This window comes from Panthera pardus, unplaced genomic scaffold (genome assembly GCF_024362965.1).
Source record: "Panthera pardus isolate Hobbes unplaced genomic scaffold, ASM2436296v1 HiC_scaffold_20, whole genome shotgun sequence".
NCBI lineage: Eukaryota > Metazoa > Chordata > Mammalia > Carnivora > Felidae > Panthera > Panthera pardus.
Window position 1 is genome coordinate 92,693,563 of NW_026526766.1, and position 24,328 is coordinate 92,717,890.

At 59.2% G+C, this 24,328-nt stretch overlaps 2 protein-coding genes across 3 annotated transcripts; both read right to left on the reverse strand.

Moving 5' to 3' along the window:
* Positions 1-11,330: 11,330 nt before the first annotated feature.
* On the reverse strand, positions 11,331-14,800 carry LCN10 (lipocalin 10). 2 transcript variants are annotated; one of them, XM_053908563.1, is made up of 6 exons: positions 14,452-14,800; positions 13,655-13,794; positions 13,269-13,339; positions 12,910-13,017; positions 11,813-11,911; positions 11,332-11,441 (listed from the first exon to the last, which is right to left on the reverse strand). In XM_053908563.1, exons 1-6 carry the CDS (start codon positions 14,560-14,562, stop codon positions 11,413-11,415), a joined length of 558 nt encoding a protein of 185 aa, XP_053764538.1. In that variant the 5' UTR covers positions 14,563-14,800; the 3' UTR covers positions 11,332-11,412. The 2 variants fall into 2 exon arrangements, with proteins under 2 accessions (XP_053764537.1, XP_053764538.1); XM_053908562.1 differs by having other exon boundaries at positions 11,331-11,911.
* Positions 14,801-14,941: 141 nt separating this feature from the next.
* LCN6 (lipocalin 6) lies at positions 14,942-21,445 on the reverse strand. The gene is given in 9 exon segments (XM_019435857.2): positions 14,942-14,945; positions 16,076-16,316; positions 16,559-16,660; positions 16,913-16,924; positions 16,927-16,994; positions 16,996-17,014; positions 17,300-17,370; positions 20,525-20,664; positions 20,898-21,445. Coding segments are annotated over 9 exon segments (747 nt in total). The 5' UTR covers positions 20,988-21,445.
* Between the last annotated feature and the right edge of the window lie 2,883 nt (positions 21,446-24,328).

Genomic DNA, 24,328 nt, shown 5'->3' on the forward strand with positions numbered 1-24,328 from the left:
ATGAAACCGGCCCTGTTTGCCCCCCGGGGAATCTGGCCCCCGCCCTCCACCCTGAAGTTCTCCCGCCTCGCCTCCCCGGCAGCCACCAGCCCACCCCAGCTGAAGTTGTCGCAGGCGGGGCCTCGAGACCAGCGCCGAGGGAGGGAGGCCCTGTCCCCGCGCCCTCCCCCTGCTCCCGGCAGGCCGGCTCACAGGTGCCATCGGCCTTGACCTCGGAGAAGCCGTGAGTCTTGGCCCCCTTCACGGAAGGCGTGGAGGGGCCAGAGGGTGGGAAGGGAGCCAACTCCTCAGAGGCTGGTGCGCGCCGGGGCTTGTGCGTGACCGAGGGGCCGCCTCCCGCGGCAGGCTCACCCGGGGGTGCGCTGGGGAGGGGGGTCTACAACACCGTGGCCTCTGACCCGCTCCCATTTCTCCCCTTTTCTGGTTTTCTGAGCGCTTGTTTGCAATTGCCTATGGGATGGCCCTACCAGACTCCGAATACTAATAGAAAGACTCCCCTGGGGGGTGGGGGACATGAACAAGGGAGAGTCTAACTCCGACTTTTAAATTTTCAGCCTCTTCTGAGTTCTGTGCAGTTGGCTGTTGAATAACGCAGGGGCTGGGGTACCCAACCCCACCTCCTGGGCAGTTGAAAATCCACATAAAACTTTTGACCTCCCCCCAAAACTGAACTGCTGATAGCCCGCTGGTGACCGGAAGCCGTACCGATCACACGAACAGTCGACTGGCTCATAGTTGGCCCGTTCTGTGAACACACACTGTGTTCTTACCGTAAAGGGAGCCGCAGAAGAGAAACGTCAGAGGAAGATGAAAAGGAAGAGAAAACACATTTACGGCGCTGGCCTGTATTTCCTGAAAAAAATCCCGGGTCGCGAGTGGACCCACGCAATTCCAACTCGTGTCGTTCAAGGGTCAGCTGTATAATCAGAATTTTTTTTTAAAGGCTGTTTACATTAAATATAAGCCGATATATTTGTATTGTAATCTTATGCTTTTCAGAAAACATGTAAATTGTCTATAATCTCACCACCACCCCCCAAAGAACATTCCCCAGGGGTTTTAACAGGGTTGCCATTAGGTATGAGGTTGAATTTGGGGATAATCCCATTATTGCCATGGTTTCTCCCCTATTCGTTTGCTCCCCATTTGGTCTGCGGCCACCATGTCCCTTGGGGCCGTTGGGCATTTCCTTGTGGGTGCCGAACACATCTTTTCAGGTTCTCCTAGGCATCAGGGGGACCAGTGTGAAGGGCTGACAGTGTCCCTGGGCTGCTGGGCCCACGGGAGCCCTGTTAGTGCCAGAAGTCAGGGTCTCGAGGAAGCCTTTGGTGGCACCGTGGCGGGTGACCCAGCGACCGTTCCCGACCTCCACCCTCCCCGCTCTCCATGGACCGGTGTCCTCATGGATGCTGACCGCCCTTCACGGTGAGTCTGGCTGATCTAACCGCGACCCCATCCTCTGGTCAGTGATGGCTCTGGAACGAGCCGGGAGACACGGGAAGAGACAAACCAAGGACATCTGAGAGCCACAACAGGAACCCCATCAGGATGAGCCAAGCTCGTGAGCCCTTGAGTAGAGACATGGAGAGTTCCCAGACCCTGAGTGACCTCATGGAAGCCCGCCCCGGAGCTTGGACTCCAGCCACATGAGCCGACACACGGCCAGATTGATCCGGCGGTGGGAGGCAAAGCACGGCACCTGGTGTGGGTGCTGCGGTCAGGACAGCCCTGCCGTGGACGGCACAGTGAGGGTACTCTATCGGGAGAGGTGCGGGCGACGGCGGGCTCAAGCATCGGGGGACAGGCAGGTGCTGGGCAGCGCAAGGTCGGCAGCGGTGACACGGGGCGGGGGGGGGGGGGCCTGCACAGGCCACCATCACTGCTGATCTCCAGCAACAAGGAAGGAGGCACCGGGACAAAGCAACAGGATGTATCTCTAAACCCGTAGCAGCTGACCTTTAAGACTCCAGAGACGGACCGTGCCCGTCTCAAAAGTCCTCGCTCTCAAACAATTATGCGGTCTGCCGTGCATGTGGAAAAGCCAACATCAATATCCGCGTGTGCGAGGCTCCAGCTGGCTTGGCCGTTGCGCGGGGAAGTGAAGCTGGCCCCTGGCTCGCGGCCCCCGGCACTGACCGCCGGGCGGCAGGGCCAGGCGGACCCGGTGACTTCCAAGGGTCGGCCCACCGTCACCACCTTGCTGTAGGTTGGACAGAGCAAGCGTGTCTGCTTTCTCTGTTCTGATTTTGTTCTGTTTGGGGAAGCGGGGGACGCTGCGGGTTTCAGCGGAAACCATCCCAGAACTAGGCTGGTCTGGTGACCTCGCTGTGACTCCCGAGTGACTCTGCTCGCCTTCAACCCTGCCCCAGGTGCCAGCAGTGCGGACGTTCCCATCGAACTGCTGGGTTAGATTGGAAATGTTTCTCAGTTCTCTCTTCTTCCTCCGCCTCCGTCAAGGGACAGAACGGCTTCCAGGTCACGCTGCCTTTGAACAGCTTTGTCGGCACGTACGTCACATCCCCTAGAGTTCATCGTGTTAACCGGACAATTCGGGATTTTTGCTCTATTTCAGGCTTGCGCAGACTTCGGCAAAATCTACTTTTAGAACGTTCCCACCTCCCCAACAAGGTCCCTCATCATTCCCAGCTTCAATTCCGAACCCCACCCCAGCCCCTGGAAGCCAGCCCTGTGGATTTTTCTCTTCTGGACATTTCATACAAGGGGATCCATAAAATACATGGCCTGGCACTCAGTATCATGTGTTCAGGATACATCCCCGTGGTAGCGGGGCCGGTGTTTTGGTCTTTTTCACAGCTGAATGATACAATATTCCATCACAGGGGCAGACCACGTTCTGTTTGTCCATTCCCCACCTGCTGCGCATCTGGGTTGTTTCACCTCGGGGCTCGGCGAGGGATGCTGTGTCCGCATCTGTGTGAAGGTCTCCGTGCGGACGTACGGCTCCGGCTCTGTGGGGTACGTGCCTAGGAGAGGGCTCCTGGGTCTTCCAGCAGCGCTATGCAATTATTTGAGAAAATGACAGGGTGTCTTCCATGGTGGCCCCACTTTCACATTCCCACTCGAAACGGGCGATGGCCTCATGTTCCCGACATCCGTGACAACACCTGTTTTTGCCCATTTTCTTGGCCGATGCCCTTCTAGTGGGTGTAAGGGGGTGTTTGTTGTGCTTTGATGTGTATTTCCCTGATGACTAGTGGTGCTGAGTCGCTTCCACGGGACTTTGGCCATTCGTGCATTTTCTGTGGTGAAATGCATATGCAGATCTTCTACCCGTTTTTTAAGCTGAGTTTCCATTTTTATGGCTTGTCCTCTTCCTCCTCCTCCTCTTCCTCTATTATTTCTTTACTCAAGAGTTCTTTATACATTTTGGAAACGATGGTGTTTTTGAATCACAAAAGTTTTAAATTTTGAGGAAGTCCAATCTGTCTTGTTTTAAATGGATCGTGCTCTTGGTGTATATCTAAGAAATCTGGCTAGCCCAAGGTCATGAAGATTTTCTCCTGTGTTTTCTTCTTGAAATTTTATAGCTTTAGCTCTTACATTTAGATTTATGCTCTATCTTAAGTTAGTTTTTTCATATGTTGTGCAGTGCAGGCTTAAATTAATCTTTTTGCAAGTGGTCTCGCCATTATCGTGGCAGAATTAGTAGGAGATGTTCCCTTTCACCAATGAGTTGCCTTGGCACCTTGTCAGGATCAATTAGACAAAAATAGTTGGGCTTCTTTCCATGTTCTCCGATATAGTCCATCAATCTATATGTCTATCCTTTTTTTTTTTAATTTTTTTTAACATGTATTTATTTTTTTGAGACAGAGAGAGACAGAGCATGAACGGGGGAGGGTCAGAGAGAGAGGGAGACACAGAATCCGAAACAGGCTCCAGGCTCCGAGCTGTCGGCACAGAGCCCGAGGCGGGCTCGAACTCACAGGCCGTGAGATCATGACCTGAGCTGAAGTCGAACGCTCGACCGACCGAGCCACCCAGGCGCCCCAACAATACTTTTTAATTGAGAAGTATAGGACCTCCAACATTGTTCTTTTTCAAGATTGTTTTCGCTATCTGGATCCCTTGCAATTCCATATAAATTTTAAGATCAGCTGGTATATTTCCCAAAAAACCCCTCCAAAATCCCATTGGGATTTTTCTCAGTGATTGAATTGAATCTATATATTGATTCGGGGGGATTCGCCATCCTGACAATACTGACTCTTCCAATCCACGGGCATGGAACATCCCTCCGTCTACGTACAACATCTGAGCTCTCTCAGCAATGGCTTATAGGTCAGCCCACAAGCCTTGCACTTCTTCGTTAAATTTATTCTAAGCGTGTTACTCTTTTGGGGAGTATTGTGACTCGAATTGTCTTCTTGCTTTTTCGTTGCAGATTGCCCAACGCTAGTACACAGAAACACAATGGATGACACTGCAAACTCATTTATTGATTTTTATAGTTTCTTGTTGTCGATTCCCAGGATCTTCTACAGAGAGAACCAGTCATTTGTGGAGAAAGACCATTTCGCTTCTTCCTCTCCAACTGGGAGCTTAAGTGCCTTTTCTCATTTTTGGTTTTGGTTGTGGTGCTAGTTATTCATTTTTTTTTTTTTTTTTTTGTCAGAGTGAACCAGAGAGAACCTTCATGAATTTGGAAGACCCTGGTGTTGAATGCATGGACATTTATAATTATTTTACCTTCTTGAAGAATCAAGTCTCCATTTGCTATGACATATCCCTCTTGGTGTCTAGTAATATTTCTCTTGTGTTGAAGTCTATTTTTCTAAATTTGATAGACCTTCTCCAGCTCTCATGGTCACTGTTCACATGGTGTCTCTTTCTCCATTGTGCTATTTTCACCTCCTTGTGTCTTCAGTCTGAAGCATTTCTCTTGTAGATCATGGAGCTGGATGACAGTGTCTGTCTTTTGATTGAAATGTTTAATCCATTTACATTTAGTGGAACTCTAGATAAGGTTGGATTTATGTCTGCCCTCCACTGTCTGTTTTCTATATGTCTCATGTCACTTACTGTCTTCTTTTGTATTAAATAGATACTTGTCTCTTCCCTCTCTCTTCCTCCTCTTCTGTTGGACTGTGAGTATGGCTATGCTGCCTGATTGAGTTCCACGGCCTGAAGGCTCTGCTCCTTTTCCTTCATTTTTTCTGCTCTTCAGATTGGATGGTTTCTCTTGGTCTCCCTTCACAGTTTGCCGAATGTGTGGGATACTTTCTCACCCATCTCAGATATACTGTTGAGATCTCCCAGAAAATCTTCCACACAAGTGACAGTACTTTTCAACTCCAGAGTTTCCACTGCATTTTTTTTATAATTTCCGTGTCTTGGGGTACCTGGGTGGCTCAGTCGGTTGAGTGTCCGACTTCGGCTCGGGTCATGATCTTGCGGTCTGTGAGTTCGAGCCCCGTGTCGGGCTCTGTGCCGACAGCTCGGAGCCTGGAGCCTGCTTCGGATTCTGTGTCTCCCTCTCTCTGCCCCTCCCCTGCTCATGCTCTGGCTCTCTCTATGTCAAAAATAAATAAACATTCAAAAAAATTTTATAATTTCCATGTCTTTATTTTCTCTATTCCATAAGTCATCATCCACATACTTTCCTGTGGTTTCTGTAAATTTTTTTTAATGGTTATTTATTTTTGAGAGAGGTGGAGAGGGTGGAAGGACACTGAGGATGGCTGGGCGGGGCTGTGATGTCTCCGGGACGGCCGCGGGTCACTGTCTTTACAGAAATCAACCGATGAAATCGGGAAACGTCTGGCGGAATCCTGTTACACCTGCCCTACAGAGTTGTGCGTGTGCCCCGTCGCCCAGGAGGGCCACCCTGGACCCAGGGGGAGAGTGGCCGCACGGAGGTCTCGGGAAGCAGGGCCTGGAGGTGGCCTGGGCAGGCCTCCTTCACCGCCCTGGCCCCTCCACAGGGTCCTGGTTCACCGGTCCTGGGATCAGGACCCGGAGCCCCCCGGAGCCAGAGCCTGAGGGTGAGAAGGCTGGGGGTGGGGGGTGGGATGCACGGGGCTGGGCGGTGCTGGGCCTCCCAGGGAGGAGCCCCCGGGGGCTGGTGTGGGGCCGGGAGCAGAGACTGAGAGCCCCGGGCTGCGGCCTGCAGGGGGCAGAGGTCTTGGTGTGGGTTCCTGGCCTCGTCTTCTCGGGGAGGCTCTGGGGTGAGTTGTGTCTCTGCAAAGGCCCCTGGAGAGGCCGGTGCTGAGTGGGGGGGGGGACCTTCCCTCCTCTCACCCTGAGGCCTCGGAGCGCTGCAACCATCACTCTGTTTCCTTCTCAAGAGTCCGGGGCAGGAGCAGAAGCCGGTGCGGCTCCAGAGCCCGACCCAAGGGCATCCGGGTCCTCGGCGTCTCTGCAGGCAGGGGTGGAGTCTGGGGCGACTCCTGCAGGGGCCGGAGAGCCAGCAGGTGACCTGGGACCTGTGCTGGGACAGCGGGCACCTGAACAGAGTCAGCTGGTTCCTGCTTCTGCTCCCGACACCGTTCCTGCCACCGCCCTTGTTCCCGCATAGATGCCGGCCACAAATCAAGGGCCCGAAGGCCTACAAAGGGTGTTTATTGTATTTCTAATTCTTGCTCCAATCCCAGTCTCCGCCCCCCCACCAGAATGAGTCTTCCTCTTCTCCCTTATCCTTTCTCTCTACTTTTTAGCTGTTACTTTATTTGCTCATGGTTTGTTTAAAATCCACATTAATCTTCAATAAAAATTTATTTATTTTACGTTGTGCAATTCCTGAGCACGGGGTACACTCACGACGCTGTGAACCACGCCACAGAATATTGTTGCAGAACATCTCGGTCCCCAAGGGTCACCGTGTACCCGGAGCCCTCACTCCCCATTCGTCCCCCGCCAGCCCCTGGGAACCCCCAGTCTGCTTTCTCTCCGTGTTCTGTTACCTACTCTGGAGGTTTCCTTCAAGTGGAATCTCGCCAGAGATACTTTGGGTCTGCACCGACTTTTCAGACGAGACAGATTCATTTTTGTACTTTGTGGTCGTTTGAAATAGACTTTTTCTCGTTTGATATTGAAATCACAATGGATTAAAGATTAGGTGGGGAAAAAGAGGCCCCTTTGGTGACAACGGCATGGTCTCGGGGTGGAGACCCCTGTTTGTGCCGTGACACCACAGCCTGACACGAGACAGGACACGGCTGGTCCTCCCGTGGCCCAGACAGAAACCGGGAGATGCAGAAGGCTGGACGGTCACACCACAGTGGGGAGAGCATCCCTCACGACCCAGGGCCAGAACGGTTCACAGGCCTCTGGGCCAAATAATGCACCAAAGCCAGTGCGTTCCCCGGGACGGAGGCCAGACCCGTCCCAGTCCAAGGGGAGGTGACCCTCACGGGAGCAGGCATCAGAGATGCGGGGCATCCCGGGGAGGGACTCGGGCAAGTGATACCCGAGGGAGGCAGCGGTGGTCACCTTCAGACGGGCAGGTTTCTGGTCTGGGGACCGGCAGCCCAGGTGACAATGTGAGGAAGCAGAGGTCCCCAGAGACAGGTGTGATGGGCTCCCGTCTCCGGGAGAGAGTCCTCAGGCAGAGAGGAGGGACCGGGGGCTCCAGGGGGACGCTGCCAGCCTGCCGGGAACCAGCCCCTCCGGCTGCAGGTGCACTCGGTTGGCAGAGGGACCTGAACGGGACAGCAGTGCGTGGCCGGCCTCGCTTTCCCCATCCAAGGCCAACGTCTTCTGCAGCCCTTGCCACACCGCCCCTTGTCTCAAAGCAAAGTGGTCTCTTCACTCAGGTTCCCTGGTGCCTGTTCAGGACAAGGATGTCTCCCGGCAAGAAAGAGGAGAGCCGGCAGGGCTCACCCAGCCCGGGGGCCCTGGCAGACAAGCCGGCACTGGGCCTGTGGGCCACGGCCCTCTCCTGCCCCCACCGGCACCGTCTGCCCTCTGTCCGTTGACCCCCACCTCCCAGGAGACGAATCCAGCCCGAGGACCGCCTCGGGGACGGCCTGGGAAGAGCCAGGTGGAAGGACAGGTGAGGGAAGACACAAGGGGTGTTCTCGACTCCCAAATCTGACGACCGAAGTCTGGGAGGCGAGAGGAAGATGGGAGGAAATGCAGGCTGTGCATTTGCACGTCTTCCTAATAGGAGAGGTGGGTGGGTGACGCAGGGACTCGGGCAGAGACCTGACGCCTTCAAGGGAGCCGGGAGGAGGATCCGAGAGAACCAGAGCAAACCCACAAAAGCACAGGGGCGGCGGGAGGTGCCGCAGACATACGTGTGCGGGTCCTCCAGGGCCCCCACCCTTTGCTCTACGTGTGTGTGTGTGTGTGTGTGTGTGTGTGTGTGTGAGAGTGTACGATGGTTACAAACCTTGGTGAATATGGCTTACGTGTCTTCTTAGGGTGAGGAGGGCCATGGGGACGGCGCTCCCCCTTGCTGGCTGTGGCCCAGAGCCCCTGGGTGGGGTCCGGGGCTCGCTTTTGGGATCCAGGTGCGTGCACACAGCAGGGAGCAGACAGGGTGCTGAGGGCAGGCAAGGACGCATCCACAAAGGAACAAGGACAGAAGCGGTTTCTGTCTGGGGGGTGAGGCAGAGGCTGTTAGGGTCTTGTGCTTGGATTTGGGGAACTGGGGCTGGCAAGGCACAGCTGTCCCGGTGACGCCCCCTCAGGGCGCCCGAGTCCACCTGCCCCTGGGGGAGCACCTGCGACCCTCCGCTCTGCCTGAGGGCTCTGTCCTGCCCCAGGGGCGCCTCCTCTCCTGCCAGCCGGGGCCAGCCTGCCACCTGGGAGCACAGGTACCCCGAATGCCCTGGGGACAGGGCCGGTCCGGGTAGGACACCGTCTCCCAGCGGACTTGAGCGCCAGGCCGCCACGGTGCTCCCCCTCCTCCTCCGGGCTGCGTGGGCCCAAGTCCTCCTCTGCTCAGGGACCACCCTCTGTCCAGGCTCCACACGCTGGCACTTGGGGCAGGTCGTCTGGACCTTCTGGACTCGTGCTTCCTTGTCGGGAATGTGAGCAGAGGCCTCCCTCCCCGACTCGCCAGAGGGGACACGGCCAGGAACATTCAGACCCTGCAAAGGAAGATGCCACGTGGGGGACCTATTGGGTCGTGCTCACTGAAGAGGTCACGGTGCTCGGCACACGGCAGGGACCTGAGATTGCTGGCTGATTTAGGCACGGAGGGAGGGAAGGAGGGAGGGAGTGAAACCACAGAAGCGGGGTCCACACCAGGTCAGGTCAGAGGTCCGGTCAGAGGGCCTCACAGCTCGGGCCCTGGAAGGGGGCACGGGACACGTCCGTCTGTCCCTCCAGCGCTGACCTTCCTCCACATGGGCCCTGCTGACCTCCTGGATCATGTCTACCTCCTCTGCAAACAACGCTGAGTGTTCTCAGAAGGGGGAGAGCAGGCAGGGGCCAAGGACGGGCTTCTGGAATCCTGTGCCCTGGGGGACTCTGGGACAGCCTTCCAGGTGGCCTTTTATGTCCTCCAGGCACCAGGCCACGATTCCACCTCATGTCTCAGGGAATGCGCCCACCCATCTAGAAGGCCCGTTACGTCCCCATGTCACAGATGTGGACACCGAGGCTAATAGCACAGCCTGGGTCACTAGTAAGACGAGCTGGGTCAGGAAGCCCATCTCCTTGACTTTGGATTGTCCTACCCGGAGGCCTGCATCTTGGCATCCTGGGGCTCAGGGTCCCTCCTCCTGGGGGATCTCACCACCCGCCGAAGGCCCCCCCTCACTGATCTCAGGGGAGCAGAGCTGACCAACCTGCCTGGGGCCCCACATGGGGCTGGGGAAGGGCCGACCCTGGGCTCTGTGGGCTCTCCCAGTACTGGGCCAGCCGGTCCCCTGCAGGACGAGGACTTCTCGGTGGGGATCAGCTGGGGCCTCTGCTTCCTCACGTGGACACCTAGGCTGCCGGTCCCCAGACCAGAAACCTGCCCCTCTGAAGGTGACCACCACTGCCTCCCTCGGGTCTCACTTGCCCGAGTCCCACCCCGGGACCCCCCCGCATCTCTGACGCCTGCTCCCATGGGGGTCGCCTCCCCTTGGACTGGGACGGGTCTGGCCTCCATCCCGGGGAACGCACTGGCTTTGGTGCATTATTTGGCCCAGAGGCCTATGAACCTTCTGGCCCTGGGTCGTGAGGGATGCTCTCCCCCCTGTGGTGTGACCGTCCGGCCTTCCGCATCTCCCGGTTTCTGTTTGGGCCACGGGAGGACCGGCCGTGTCCCTGCTGGCGTCAGGCTGTGGTGTCACAGCACAAACAAGGGTCTCTGTCTCCGACATGTGCCCTCTTTTACTAACACAGCCTCTTGTATCCTTGTGACAAACCCTCCCCTCCCCGGTGGAAGGCCCGTGTGACCGGTTCTGAGGGAGAGAATATAACGATGGATGTCGCTTCCAAGCTGGTTCATGAAAGCCTGTGGTTTCTCCGGGTTCCTTTTCTCCCGGGTCCGTTCTCTGTCTCTGTGTCAGTGTGTGTGTCTGTGTGTGTGTCTCTCTCTGACGAAGCAAGAGCAGACAGTATGAGCTGCCCCAGGAGGCCCAGTGCCAAGAACCTGCAGAGGCTCTGGGCTGAGACACAGAAGTCCTGAGACCCCCCGGTCCCGGCCGAATCCTGCCAAGAGCACGTGCCCGGTCACGGTCTTGGAGGCGGACCCTGCCCCAGTCGAGCCTCCGCTGAGGCTGCAGCCCTGGCCTCCTGGGTGACCGTGGGGCTGAGGCTCCCAGCCGAGCCGAGCCGGGAGACTGGCACAGAAAGTATGAGGTGGTCAAGGGCTCTTCCCGCAGGCACCTCATTAGGGTAACGTCTTTGTGAAGAGTCTGGAAGAATTATGGTGTGCGTGGTCCTTGTGCAGCTGTACAGAAGGCATCTAGGACGCTCGAGGCCCTCTCCCTCAGAGGCGGATAGTCCCCAAATTCTAATAAGCTATTGCCTGTTTTGCTCACTGCCCTCTCACCAGCAGCGAGCACGCGCCTGGCGTGTCACGGGTGCTTATACGTGTTTCCCGAAGGAGTGAGCGGCTTCCTGGGGAAGTGTGGGGTGTCGGGGAGCCCGGGGAGCGGTGCGCAGACTCACTGCAGAGAAGACACGCGGCGAGGATTACACTGGACCGGTCCGAGGTCTATTTCCCAGCAGACAGGAGGTGACAGCCCCTCTCGGCCGTGGAACCTGGAGGGCACGAGCTGACGGGCCAGGACTGGACTCTCCCTGCTGGCCAGCACGTGCCCTCCTATCCCCAGCTCCTGAGGATCATCAAGGATCCCTCTTGGGCTAGAGCCACGGCCCTTGGACTTCACCCCATCAGCGGCCCGGGGTCACCAAACACCTCTCAGCATGCGAACTCCCGGAATCGCGAAGAACGCTCCTGGGGTCTCGGAGGGCCACGAGCGGAGCCCAAAGTAACGGTGGTGGCCCTCAGGGCAGGATGGTGTGCGCACAGGAGGCTGTGGAGGCAGAGGGGCACTGAGGGGGCGCTGCCCGGTGGGGGCCGGTCTGCCCACGAGCGTTCCCTTTCTCTCCCCGGTTTCTCGTGTGCTGGTGTGGGACACTGCCCGGGTCGTCCAGCCACGGCCACAGAGCCCAGACCAGACGGGCTGCCCGGTGCCCACCTCCCACGCCCGTCGGCAGGACGAGCCTGGTGCTGATGCAGGACAGGGCCGTGGAAGGGGAGCACCTCCCACGGGGCTTGGAAGAGACCGCTGTCACCCCTCCTCTCTCTGCCCCCAGTGAGCCGACCCTAACAGGGCGGACGGGGCCAGGCATGGCGCGGACCTGGACAGTGGTGGGGGGGGGAGGGCTCTCGACCACGTGTTACCGTCTTTCGGAAGAACGGTCACACCATCGGCGAGCTCCAAAGTCTCACATATGTCTACGAATCTTTTCATGCTCGGGAAGCTGGACGTGTTCCGTCTGCCTGCGGTCGGGAAGCACAGTCACGTCAGTTACCAGTTCTGGCCGCGTGGGCTGCACCCCGACCCCCACGGACACCGCCAGGCCCTCGCAGGACAGAGACGCGAGGGCGCTGCCACGGGAGGCGCAGCAGACAGGTGATGGGGAAATGTCCTTCTGTCCCCTCTGTGCCCCGAGGCGGGTGGGTGTCCCCAGCGAGGCCCTGGAGACTGGCTCGGGCAGCCCCGTCTGCTCACCCAACCCCTCTGGCTGCAGCCCTTCCCCCCCTCCGCCTCCCCCCCCCGCGCGTGCCCTGCATGCCCCGCGTGCCCCGTGCCTGGAGGGGTCCTTTCCCGACCCCACTCCCTTCCGTACCGCCCCCACCCGGCACAGAACCTCTCCCCGTCTGCCTTCCCTTTACCACCTCCACCTGCCCTGCCCCCAACTCCCCCCATCCTGCCCTCAGCACCAGGGCCTGAGCTTCCCGTGGATGGCCAGCCCCACGCCTGGCCTCTCCTCCTCCGGGCTCCCCCCTGCACTGGCCTCCCCCACTCACCCCTGCAGCAGCCACCTCAGAGACCTGCCCACGTGGTCTCCAGGCTCCGCCCACCCACCTGCCCCCTGCCACCTGCCGCCAGCCTGCCCTGCAAGGGCTGCGACCCAAAGTATGGACTGCCCGTGTCCTCCCAGATTCATACACCAAAGCCCCAGTGCGACGGTGCGAGGGGTCGGGGCCTCCGGCGGTGCGCAGGGTTAGCTGGGGTCCTCGCGACAGGATCAGTGCCCTGGTAAGAAGAGGAAGGGACCGGAGCCCCCTCCCCAACACCTGACGCGGCGAGACGGCGGCCGCCTGCGGACCCCGGCCCTCCATCGGGTCCGCGCCCTGAGCCGTGAGGATCGGTGTCGGTCGCGGGCGCCCTGTCGCGGAGCCCGAGCTGCGGCAGAGGCCTCCCTCTGAGCCTGTGCCCCTGCGCCCCCCCCCTTACCTGCCCCCGCACACCCCCTCCCCCAGATGTCACTCACTTAAGAACAGTAGCATCTTGGCGGTCCGGCCGGCGCGGCCCAGGCGCAGGTAGACCACGCCGAAGCTGTAGTCCGTGGACAGCACGTGGAAACCCTCCACCCCCTTCACTGGGCGGGAGAGAAGCAAGGCAGGGGCGTGCGGGAGGGGTTGAGAGCCCCCTGCTCCCCCCGGGGCCACGGCCCGCCTGACCGCCCCGTGTGCCTGGCACCCATCCCGCCCCCCCCCCACCTTCCCCAGGACGGAGGGGCGGCCGGGGACGGCGCCGGCAGAGGCACCCTGTCCCGCGTCTGGGTGACGAAGCCGGGGGGGCACTGCCACCCCAGGCCTCCCTCTCCCGGCCCCAGGCTATCATACGCACGTGTGTTCCTGAACACCGCCTTCTTCCCATCTTTCCGAAGAATTAACGTGTATGCCTGGCACCCCTGTGACCTAGGGGGACAAGGCGGGACGCCCATTTCTGGAATTTTCCAATTTGGACCGGGACCGGTCCCACAGCTTAAGGGAAACACTTCCAACACCCAGTGCCTGCTGAGTGACCCCGTGTAGCGTGGGGGCTTCTCCCAAAATCAGGCTCTTGAATTTTAGGGGCAGGAAGTGACGGGTTTCAGGGCTGTGGGGACCGTCACTCTAGGTTTTCCCGGTGATCCGGCTCCGGCACCCCCACCCGGACAGGATGATGCCCCAGGCTGCCGTGGCCAGGGCTCTGGGGACGCTGTGCTGGGCCCCCCGCCCTGCTCCACTCACCGGCTAAAGGCCAGGACCACCTTCAGCTGGCCCACTTTGTGAACCTTCACCGTGGATGCCCCCAGCTTCCTCCTGTGTCTGCCAGGCAAGAACCCCTGGCCATCGGAGGCAACAGCCAGAATGTACCAGAACCCTGAAAACTGTGCAGAGGTGCTGAGGAAGGCCCTCCTTCCCAGGCTCCCAGCCAGGCTCCCGGAACCCACCGGACAAGGGATGCCTCCCAGACACCCAGCCCGCATCCAACACCCACAGACCTGCATGGCCCCTGGTTAGGGGCCCTGGTGGGCAGACGCCAGACTGTCCGGGGGTGTGGGGGCTGGGCAGTGGGAACCGTGTGCTGTAACTTTCTTCCAGTGCGGGGCCTCCAGGGGGGCCCCATCCCTCTGATTTCCTGCCGCAAACCCACTGTCCCAGACAGGGCCACAGCCCGCTCAGCCTGTGCTCACAGCCACCCCCGCTGAAGGGTTCCACCTGCCAGCCATCTCCCCGTTCCAGAACACGTCCTGCTGATTCCACCTCTGCCCACCTAGCATCTCTGGGTGCACCTGCCTGGGGCCCTGCGCCCTACCCACCCCCCATGGCCGGCAGCTGCTCTGGGAGACGCCGGGGGGCAGTCCCACTGGGCTGGCAGGGGCTTGTGCCGGAGACTCCTGCCAGCCTCGGGGCACTGCCCAGGGCCCCGGGAAGGCCCTTGGAAGATTTTTAGGGAGCGATCTTCCAGCTACCCACACTCGGACGACCCCCGGCCCCCACGGCCTGGGTGCCTGGCTCGGGGGACAGCAGGCCTACGGCTTTACCTTGTTCCAGTTGAGGCTGTGGGCCTCCCTGGGCGGCTGTTCCTGTGGCCGGGACCCCATGGCCAGCACAAGCGCCAGGACCAGCGTGGGCACCAGCCTCCCCGGTCCCATCTTCAGCCTCCTTCTTCGGCCACCAGGGCACTGAGTTTAAATCTCCCCACCCACGGACCCTGCCGTGGCCGTCCAACCAACCCGGAGCCTTGAGCCGGCCTGGGGTGGGCCGATGGGGAGGCCGGGGGGCTGCAGGCCCTCTCCTGCCCCGGGCACAGAGGGCCGGCCCAGGTGCTCAGCCTGGTCGGTGCCGCCTGCCTGGGAGGCGTCAGACAAAGCCATCGTGTTCCCGAGGTCACTCCCCCCAGACCTCAGGTCACCACATGTCCCCTGGAGCCGTCCCTCCTCACAGTGGGAGCCCTGGGCCTCTCACACTAGCTCCCCACCCCCGGAAGAGAGACAACAGCCAGCTGGTGTCACCATGAGTCACTTCATAAGGTTATCTGCGTGTGAGAAGGAGGACCTGACCGCAGGGTCGCCCTGAGCAGGTGCTGACGGGGGGTTTGCCCTGAGCAGGTGCTGACGGGGGGGTCTGCCCTGAGCAGGTGCTGACGGGGGGGTCTGCCCTGAGCAGGTGCTGACGGGGGGGTCTGCCCTGAGCGGGTGCTGACGGGGGGTCTGCCCTGAGCAGGTGCTGACGGGGGGGTCTGCCCTGAGCAGGTGCTGACGGGGGGGGTCTGCCCTGAGCAGGTGCTGACGGGGGGTCTGCCCTGAGCAGGTGCTGACGGGGGGTCTGCCCTGAGCAGGTGCTGACGGGGGGGTCTGCCCTGAGCGGGTGCTGATGGGGGGTCTGTCCTGAGCAGGTGCTGACAGAGGGGGCAGCCGGTGTGTGTGCACAGGCACATGGGGTGCATGTGCATGTGCGTGCAGCTCTCCTGTATGTGCCCGCCTGTCCCCTTCCTGGCGTGCACCCCACCTTGCCGTGAGGGATGGGCAGCCCCCACCCCAGCTCCTGCCAAGACCTCAGGCAGGGCCCCACCGGACCACAGGAGGACCCACAGGCCAGGCCTCTGCAATCCTGGGCCCCTGGCCTTGCCCCAGAGCCCTGCCCCGGACACCGAGGTGCCCCAGCCCCGGCACCCCAGTGGGCACCAGTGCCCACCTCGTCGGCCCAGCACCCTGTCCGAACTCGAACCGCAGGCCTGCTCTCACTCAGGCAGACGACCCTCCCATCGGCCCGGGGCTGTGTGATCCCTCCCCGGGGAGCGGCTGCCCCCGGCCCAGCCCCCACTCCCCAGCCAAGACCCGTGTGCGCGGGTCCCCCCACCCAGAGGGACTCTGCCGAGGGACACAAGTGCAGGCCAGCCCTCTCGCCCCCGAGCTGGCTCTGTGCCGTGTGGTTCAGCCCTAGGTGTGCCCACCGCACCCTATCCTCTCCCTGCGCGGCCCGCGCCCCACGAGAGCGGCGCCCCGTCCATCTCTGTCCGCCCTCGACACCGAGCCCAGCCCAGCACACGAGTGAGAGGTAACTATAGCAGTTTGTGGAATCGCTTTATTTGGAAACGCAGCAAGATTCCCTGGGAGCACCTGCCCAGCACCCAGCACCCAGCACCCAGCACCCAGCACCCAGCACCTGGGTGGCTGAGCAGGTTGCCAGTGCCTGGCCGGCCTCGCCTGGACACGGTGGGCACTGTCCCCACTGGAGGCGAAGCATTCACTGAAAACCAGGAAGAGCACTGGAGGACCCCAGGTTCGAGGGGCGTCTGCCTCCACCCGGGTCCCCGGCCCCTCATGGCTGCAGAGCACTGGGGTGTAGGACGCGGGGTGATGCTCGGGAAGCCAGCTTACCTGGAAGGCCTTGTGCGCACAGGTGACTGGGGGGACAAGAGGAGCCGTGAGGTTGGGCCCACAGCCTCACCCGAGACGGGGCCTCCCCTGTCGGCCTGACTTCGGGCAGGGAGCAGGTGACTCCTTGAAGAACTCACCCCCCCTAGTCCTGCCTGACTCACTGAGGCCGGGAGGCTCCCCGAGACCAGCGGAAGTGAGCCGGTTCTTGGGCATGGGGGCGGCCCCGGGGGACACTTGGGCGCGGGGGGCGGCCCCGGGGGACACTCACGGTCCCGCTGCAGCGCGGCCTGCTGCTGGGACAGGAAGCCCAGGCCCCTGCTCCACCTGGTGAAGAGACGCACGGCCTCCTGGCTGGCCAGCTCCATCCGACCTGCGGGGCAGGAGGGGACCCTCACACCTGTGCCCCCGCCCCAGCTGCCCCTCTTGCAGCAGGGGGAGTGCAGGGATGGGGCCCCAGGCAGAGAGGGCCATGGCGAGGCGCCGGGTCCCTGGGGGCACAGGGGCCAGCCCAGGCGGCGGGCCCCTCTCTCTAGCCCCGGACCCTGGGACGATGTGCTTCCCGCACAGCGTGGCTGCGGCCGGCAGGGAGTTTGTGGGCGGGCCCGGGGTCTCCTCCACTTACTGTATAGCTCCCGGTGCTGAAGGCCTCGTCCTTGAACTCCAGCTGGGTGAAGATGACGGCATAGTCCCTGAAGTCGGTGCCAGTAGTCTGACACGCCCAGGGCTGGGAGACACGAGAGGCCCCCAGGCAAGCTCAGAGCCCCAGAGCCCCGTGGTCCCCTGGTCCCCGGTGACGGATGGCCAGCTGGCGAGGGCCTGTCCCAGCTCATCCGGGGTCACACTCCCCCGGTCCTGTCCCCACGGGGGCGGAGGGCCACCCCCCTGCACACCACAGAGGGAGTCTGGGGGTGACCGATCCCCTCCCCTTCCCGCAGTGCTGGCCAGGCGAGCGAGCCCATCCCCACGCTGCCCCGCACCCCGTGGGACACCGCGGAGGCTGTCGCCTTACAGGGGTTCACAAACACCCATCCAGAGTTCTGTCTCCACAGCAACACCGTGCCCACATCACACCTCTCCGGCCTGGAAAAGAGACCGTCCGTCCTCAGCTCAGGGTCCAGAGTCGGGACCACGGGACACAAGGGTCCTGCCGCCAGGGCCCGGCCTGCCGCCAGCGTGTCGCAGAGGGGATCCTGGCTTCCTCTGACGGCCCCCGTTACCCAGAAACCTCGCTCTCCAGTGAATCCAGCCTGGCTCGGGAATGAGCCACAAGAGAGCCAAGTGCAGATCAGCTCCCTCCCCAGGGTGGTGGGGGCACAAAGGGTGCAAAATGAGCCTCAGACAGACGCTGGGCCCTCTGCAATTTTGGGTGAGGAGCCCCAGCATCACAAGGACCAATCAGTCCCTAAAGTGAACGGACACAACAGACAGGCAGTTGGTCTTGGGGCGGCCGGGGGGCTCAGGCGGTTAAGGGTCCACTCCAGATTTCAGCTCAGGTCACGATCTCATGGTTTGCGGGATCGAGCCCCGTGTCAGGCTCTGTGCTGACAGCGTGGCACCTGCTTGGGATTCTCTCTCTCTCTCTCTCTCTCTCTCTGACCCTCCCCACTCACAATTTCTCTCCCTCTCAAAATAAGTAAATAAACTTTAAAAAATTAAAATTAAAAAAATAAAACAAACAGAAACAACCCATCTCAATGTTATAAGAAAAATTACAAACTGGGAAATATATTTGCAACTAACTTTTACCACAGATGAGAGGCTAATATCCCGAACACTCAAGGGTTCTTACAAACCGGTAAAAACACACCTAACAGAAAAATATGCCAAAGATACGAACAGGCAGGGGCGCCTGGGTGACTCAGTTGGTTAAGCGTCCGACTCTTGATCTCGGCACAGGTCTTGATCTCAGGGTTGTGAGTTTGAGCCCCGTGTTGGGGAGGAAGCACAAAAGGCACGTTGACATGTCCCAGGATGCCCCTGGCCCTTGTCCTTACAGAAGACGCATAAAAGCTGACACAGGGCCATCTGCTGCCCATCAGATGGCAAAGAACAAAGAGTAAGGGAATGCCCGGGGCAGGCGCCAGTTCAGGGGACCGGCCACGTGTGATGTGGAGACACGGGGACTCCGAGAGATGCATCCTTCGGGTAGACCCCTGGGCCCACTCCCCAAAGTGTGTTTCCAATTGCAAAAGATTGGAGACCCCCGTCTGCCCAGCAGCAGGGCGCTGGCAGAAAGCCTGCTGGACCACTAGGCAGCTGTAAAACAGAGCAGAAACTTAACAGGAGCCCATGGGGGAGGGGAAGGAAAAAAAAAAAGAGGTTAGAGTGGGAGAGGGCCAAAGCATAAGAGAATCTCAAAAACTGAGAGCAAACTGAGGGCTGATGGGGGGTGGGAGGGAGGGGAGGGTGGGTGAGGGGCATCGAGGAGGGCACCTGCTGGGATGAGCACTGGGTGTTGTATGGAAACCAATTTGACAATAAATTTCATATATTTAAAAAAAAACAGAGCAGAGCGCCTCCGAAAATGTGACACGGGATCGCCGTGTGACCCCGCGGTCCCGCCGCTGCGCGCGCCCAGAACCGAAAGCAGGATCTGAAGGGAGACGTACACACCCACGTTCACCGCAGCGTGGTTTGCAAAACCAAGAGGCGGAAGCGGCCACGTGCTCCGGCCACACCCGGGAACGTCAGCCTCAAAAAGGAGGGGAATCGCGGCACCTGCTGCCACGTGGGCGAACCTGGAGGGCACCGTGCTGAGTGACGCCAGCCCGTCACAGGGGGACACGTCCTGTAGGAGTGGACGCTCACCGGAGGCCCTGGAGGAGTCGGAGCCACGGACGCCGAGAGCGGGAGGGTGGGGCTGGGGGAGGGGAGGGTCCGTGTGTAACGGGACAGAGTCCAGTCTGGGAAGACGAACACGTTCTGAGGACAGACGGGGGGACGGCTGCACGACAGAGTGAGTGCGCCCGACGCCCCCGAACTGCGTCCTTGAAAGTGGTTACGACGGCCGTTTCTGTGCTGCATTTATCTTACCACAATTTTTAAAAATTCAGTAAAGACAGAAGAGAATAAAAGGTGAAATGTTCTAAAAGAGAGCAGAGGTGGGGCGCCTGGGTGGCTCGGTCGGTGAAGCGTCCGACTTCGGCCCAGGTCGTGATCTCGCGGTTCGTGGGCTCGAGCCCCGCGTCGGGCTCTGTGCTGACAGCTCGGAGCCTGGAGCCTGTTTCGGATTCTGTGTCTCCCTCTCTCTGCCCCTCCCCCATTCATGCTCTGTCTCTCCCTGTCTCTGTCTGTCTCAAAAATAAATAAACTTAAAAAAAATAAAAATTAGAAATTAAATAAAATAAAATAAAAGAGAGCAGAGGCTGTGTGGACGGATACGGAGAGGTTCCCGGCGTGCATGGCTCGGTGACACACGTGTGCTGGCGTGCGGCCGCCCGTGTCTGAGGAGCCGCCACGAATCACAAGCATGGGTCACCTGCAGGGAGGGGACGGGCTGGCTGGGCAGGTGGGAAGGACCCGCTCTGAGTGCCTTTGGGGACTCTGATTTCTGAGCCATGCAAATGCACTTCCTATCGGAAGGCCAACAGATGACTTCAGTTCAATTCAATGTAAGAGGACCCACTCGCAGTCCTGGTGGGGAGGGGGGCTCGGCACCATCCGTCTTTCCAAACCAGCGTCTGGCCGCGGTCCCCAGAGGTGCAGGTGACACAGCACCAGGGGGCGCTGCTAACCAGTCACACCAGAGAGCGGACACCGGAATGGCGACCCAGCCCCGCGGCCACCCCCGTGGCCCTGACGTCACCGGCGGCTTTTCACAGAGCCTGAGGCTCTCCAGACGCTTAGTTTCTGGATTTGGATGTCTGATTCCGCCAGCCTCACCGGGACACAGCCAGCCACGCGGCTTCGTGGCCCACACCGTGGCGCATGTGACCGTGTGTGCTCACCCAACATAGCGGGGCCGCCATCAGACCCCAGACCTCCTCTGTCCTTGCTCGTCCCACGGCCAGGCCCGTCCCAGCGGGACCCAGGGCCCCACGGCTCCCGAAGGCAGACGCGGGTGTGGGAGGAAGGTTACCAGCGGCTCCGAGACACCACGCGCGAGCCCACTTTAGGCGGCAGCTGAGGGGGGGGCCTTGTCCCGAGAGGCCCCTCGCATCCACCATGATCCCACCCAGAGGCCCGCCAGACCTTCTCTCCGGGGACACAGGCGCACAGCGCACAGCTCGCTCACCTGTGCCTGGAGGACAGCATTTTCAGACTGCTTTCGGCAGTAAGGGTCACCACGACACCCTCGATGTCCTTCGTGGCCTTCTCCACCGCAAAGCCCTTCTCACCGGAGGCCACGGCGAGAACGTACCAGGACCCCAGAAGCTGGTATGAGAGGAGCAGGTGAGAGGGGCCGGGTCCCCCAGCCCCTTGAGGTGTCCTCTTTGTCTGGGAGTCCAGGGCCCCTGACTCAGGCTGACCCGTCCCCCCATAGCCGGTGCCGGTCTGGGCTGGCACTGGGAGGGTAACCCAGAGACTGTGGCCCCACAGGAGGGGCCTGGGCCCCTAGGACCGACGGGGCTCTAAGCCAGCACTGGCACCAACGGATGGGCCGTTACCTGCCTCGGGTCCAGCCTTCCCAGCCACAGAGCCTGGGCACAAGGCGCTGAGACCGACGTCAGAAGAGCAGTGAGCAGGACGCTCCCCATCTTCTGGAAGTCTGTGCACCAGCACACCTGCCGTGGGGCCCGGGGCTGCGCAGTCCCTCCGGCCCGTGTAAACCCGTTCAAACGTCTCTACGTGGGTCACTGTGGGCGGCCACTGACCACCAAGACACCACGCTGGCCTGTCTCCTTGCAAGGTGGTGACATTTCTCGAGGGGGTGGCATTATTATTCAGTGGTGGCCCCTGTGCCCTGCCCCGATGCGCTGGAGAATGGGGAGTGGGCCCCGGGGAGCGTCAACACTGCCGTGCCGATCCCTGCTTCTGTCTGCTTCTGTTGGGCGGTTCCAGAATGGGCATCCTAACCCCCGTCAAACCACTGACACCACTGGGGATTCAACGCTCTCCCTTGCTCAGTCTGGGAAGGCCAGAGACCCTGGTCTTTGACCGTGGCTGGCAGCAGGCCAAAGTCAAGACCAAGGGAAGGCACAAACAGTTCTTCTAGAAGCTGCACTTCAGATCTTTTGTCTCAATCATTAAAAATAGGAAGAAAAAAAAAAAAAAGCTCTCACTCCCCCCTGGCCCACCCATTACTCTGCTCTCCTGGCCTTGGCCTCCTGCCCCCACACACAGTCAGCAGCCAGCCCGGAATGTCCCGTTCCTTCTGCCCCTCCGCTCCACCTGTCTGGACTCCCCCACTCTCCGGCCAGGCTTGGCCTGCTGCCCCCCACCCCTGTACTCCGTGACCCGGGCCAGGAGCTGCACGTCCCCCAAGTTTCCGTGAGAGTTCCCTGTGGGCCTGGGTTTCTCACCTCTGGGTCATCTGAGCCCCTACCTGGGAGCAGAGGGCAGAGGGCTTGGCAGGATCTGTCTGAGCCCCTGAAATCCAAGGGGAGGCGGCCGGCAGGATCCTTCCCCGGGGGGTGGGGGTGGAATGGGCAGACTACATTTCCAATGGCTTTGCCAGTCGGCTTCCAAGGGTTCTAACAACACAAAAACAAGCGAGATGCGGAAGGTGAAGGAAAGATAAAGCCACGTGTCTCGCCAGGTCTAAGGACTGACCCCCGATGAGCCGCCACCCGGCCCTTGGTGAGCCCCGTGGGGAAGTTGGACACAAGTAAACCAGCCAGCCCCGGCACAAACGTGCAGCTAAGCTCCCACTGCCCCGGAGCCCGGGGAGTGTCGGGCCTCGAACGTGGATTAGGATGGCCCCTGACTGCCAGCTTCCCCGACGCCTCGCAGCTGGAGATGACTCACAAGGACAAAAATATCACCCTACTCTTCAGAGTAATCCTATTTGCTGTTTTTTCACATAGAGATTCCTGACAAAACATTCGGGGAGACTAAGGTGAACGGAGAGAAACACAGCAGAAGAAAGAGGTAACAGAAGCCCCACGACGCTTCCTGCATTGGGACCCCAGGCGGCCTCCCTTAGTGCCCCGGGGCTGGCATCACAAAACCACACACCGGGCGGCTTACGCGCAACAGACACTGATTTCTCCCAGTTCTGGACGCCGGGTGTTCCAGTCAGCTGTGCCTGCAGGATGGACAAGGGCGTCTCGGTGTCCTACGGCGGGGGGACGTGGGGGGCTCCGGCTGCGCCGATTCCCCTCGTGGGCACTCCACCCCCATGACCTTGTCACCTTCCAAAACCCCACCTCCCAGCGCCATCATGTTGGGGGTCTGGATGCCAACAGGAATGCTGGGGGCCGACACACACATTGGAACCACACAGATTGTGAGAACGGCTACGAACACCTGGCTTAACAAGATAAGAGCCACATTTGAAATTACACCGTGTTCTTTAAATTCTCGTAACGTAGCTGGAAACCATAAAACATGGTAGAGATGAAAAGACATCTGGGTAACCCGAAATGATCTTACGGAATGCAGATTTAGGGAAAAAATATTATACAGTAGGCTCTCCTGAGCCAGATTGAACACGTTGTGCTGCAAAGGAGATGTCTCAAATCCCAGGAAAAAATCGGTTTTTGTAAATAAATGCTGTCAGGGCAACTGAATATCCATCTGGAAGAAGATTAAAATGAAGCATATTCGCCTCATGCGCGAGAGTAAACACCAAATGGATCAGAGATCTGACACTAAATGTGGAAATAGAACCACACGAGTAATGAATGAAATCATTGGTGAATTTCCCTATCACATGGATGTAGGAAACGGCTTTCTAATTGCATCAGTTCACTCCTAAAAGCAGAACCACCAGGAGGCATATGAATTCACAAAAAAGGGATTTAGGGCAGGAGTTTGACCCCATGTCGCCGTGGGAGCTCATTCCATAAGCCCTGTAAGGCTGTCGCCTTCTGGGAATTCTGGGAAACGCCTTGCAGCTGAGGCAAATCAAGCCATTACAAACCCATAGGCCACACTAACTTGCATCAAAATCCAGATGTAATTTAAAAAAAAAAGTATTGATAAATAACCCGTCTGTATTTTTTAAACTTTTTTATAGCAAAAATAAGCCACAAACAAAGTCAAAAGATGAATGACAGATCTGGAGAAAGTATTTCCAACATATATCACATGCAAGGGCTCATAGCCATGCTCTATAAGGAACTTTTAAAAATTAAAGAAAAAGGGCACCCGAGTGGCTCAGTCAGTTAAGTGTCCGACTTCAGCTCAGGTCAGGATCTCACAGTTCCTGAGTTCAAGCCCCACATTGGGCTCTGCACTGGCAGCGTGGAGCCTGCTTGGGACTCTCTCTCTCCCTCTCTCTCTCTCTGCCACTCCCCCACTCACTCTCTCTCTCTCTCTCAAAAATAAATAGTTAAAAATTAAAGAAAAAAGGGCCAAAAACTCATCAGAAAAATGGACAAATGACATAACCAGATAATTCATGCAAAAAAAATTAAAGTGATGCCTAAACATACAAAAAGATGTTTGCTATGAATTGTGTCCCCCCCAAATTTCTCTGCTTAAGTCCTGACCCCGACGCCTCAGAATGCAGCACTATTTAGAGATGGAGCCTTTGAAGAGGGATTAAATCAAAACGAGGTCATACAGGTTAAACGTAACTGGGGTCCTTATGAGAAGAGATTAAGATACAGACACCACACAGGGGAGACCGTGTGGGGACACGGGGAGGAGATGGCCGTGAGAGAGGCCTCAGGAGGACACAACCCAGCCACACCTGCATCTCAGACTCCAGTCTCCAGAGCTGGGACAGAATCCACCTCTGATATTTAGGGCTGTGGTCCTTCGTAAGGGCAGCCCCGGTGAATGGAGACGGTCTCCATTCTCATTCACCATGGGAGACACGCAAATAAAAACAACACCGATAACTGTTTATCACCTATCACCTGGTGAAAAATCGAAGAGCTTGGCCCCACCACACGCTCCCTGGCCAGGCCGTGGGGCCCCGAGCATGCCA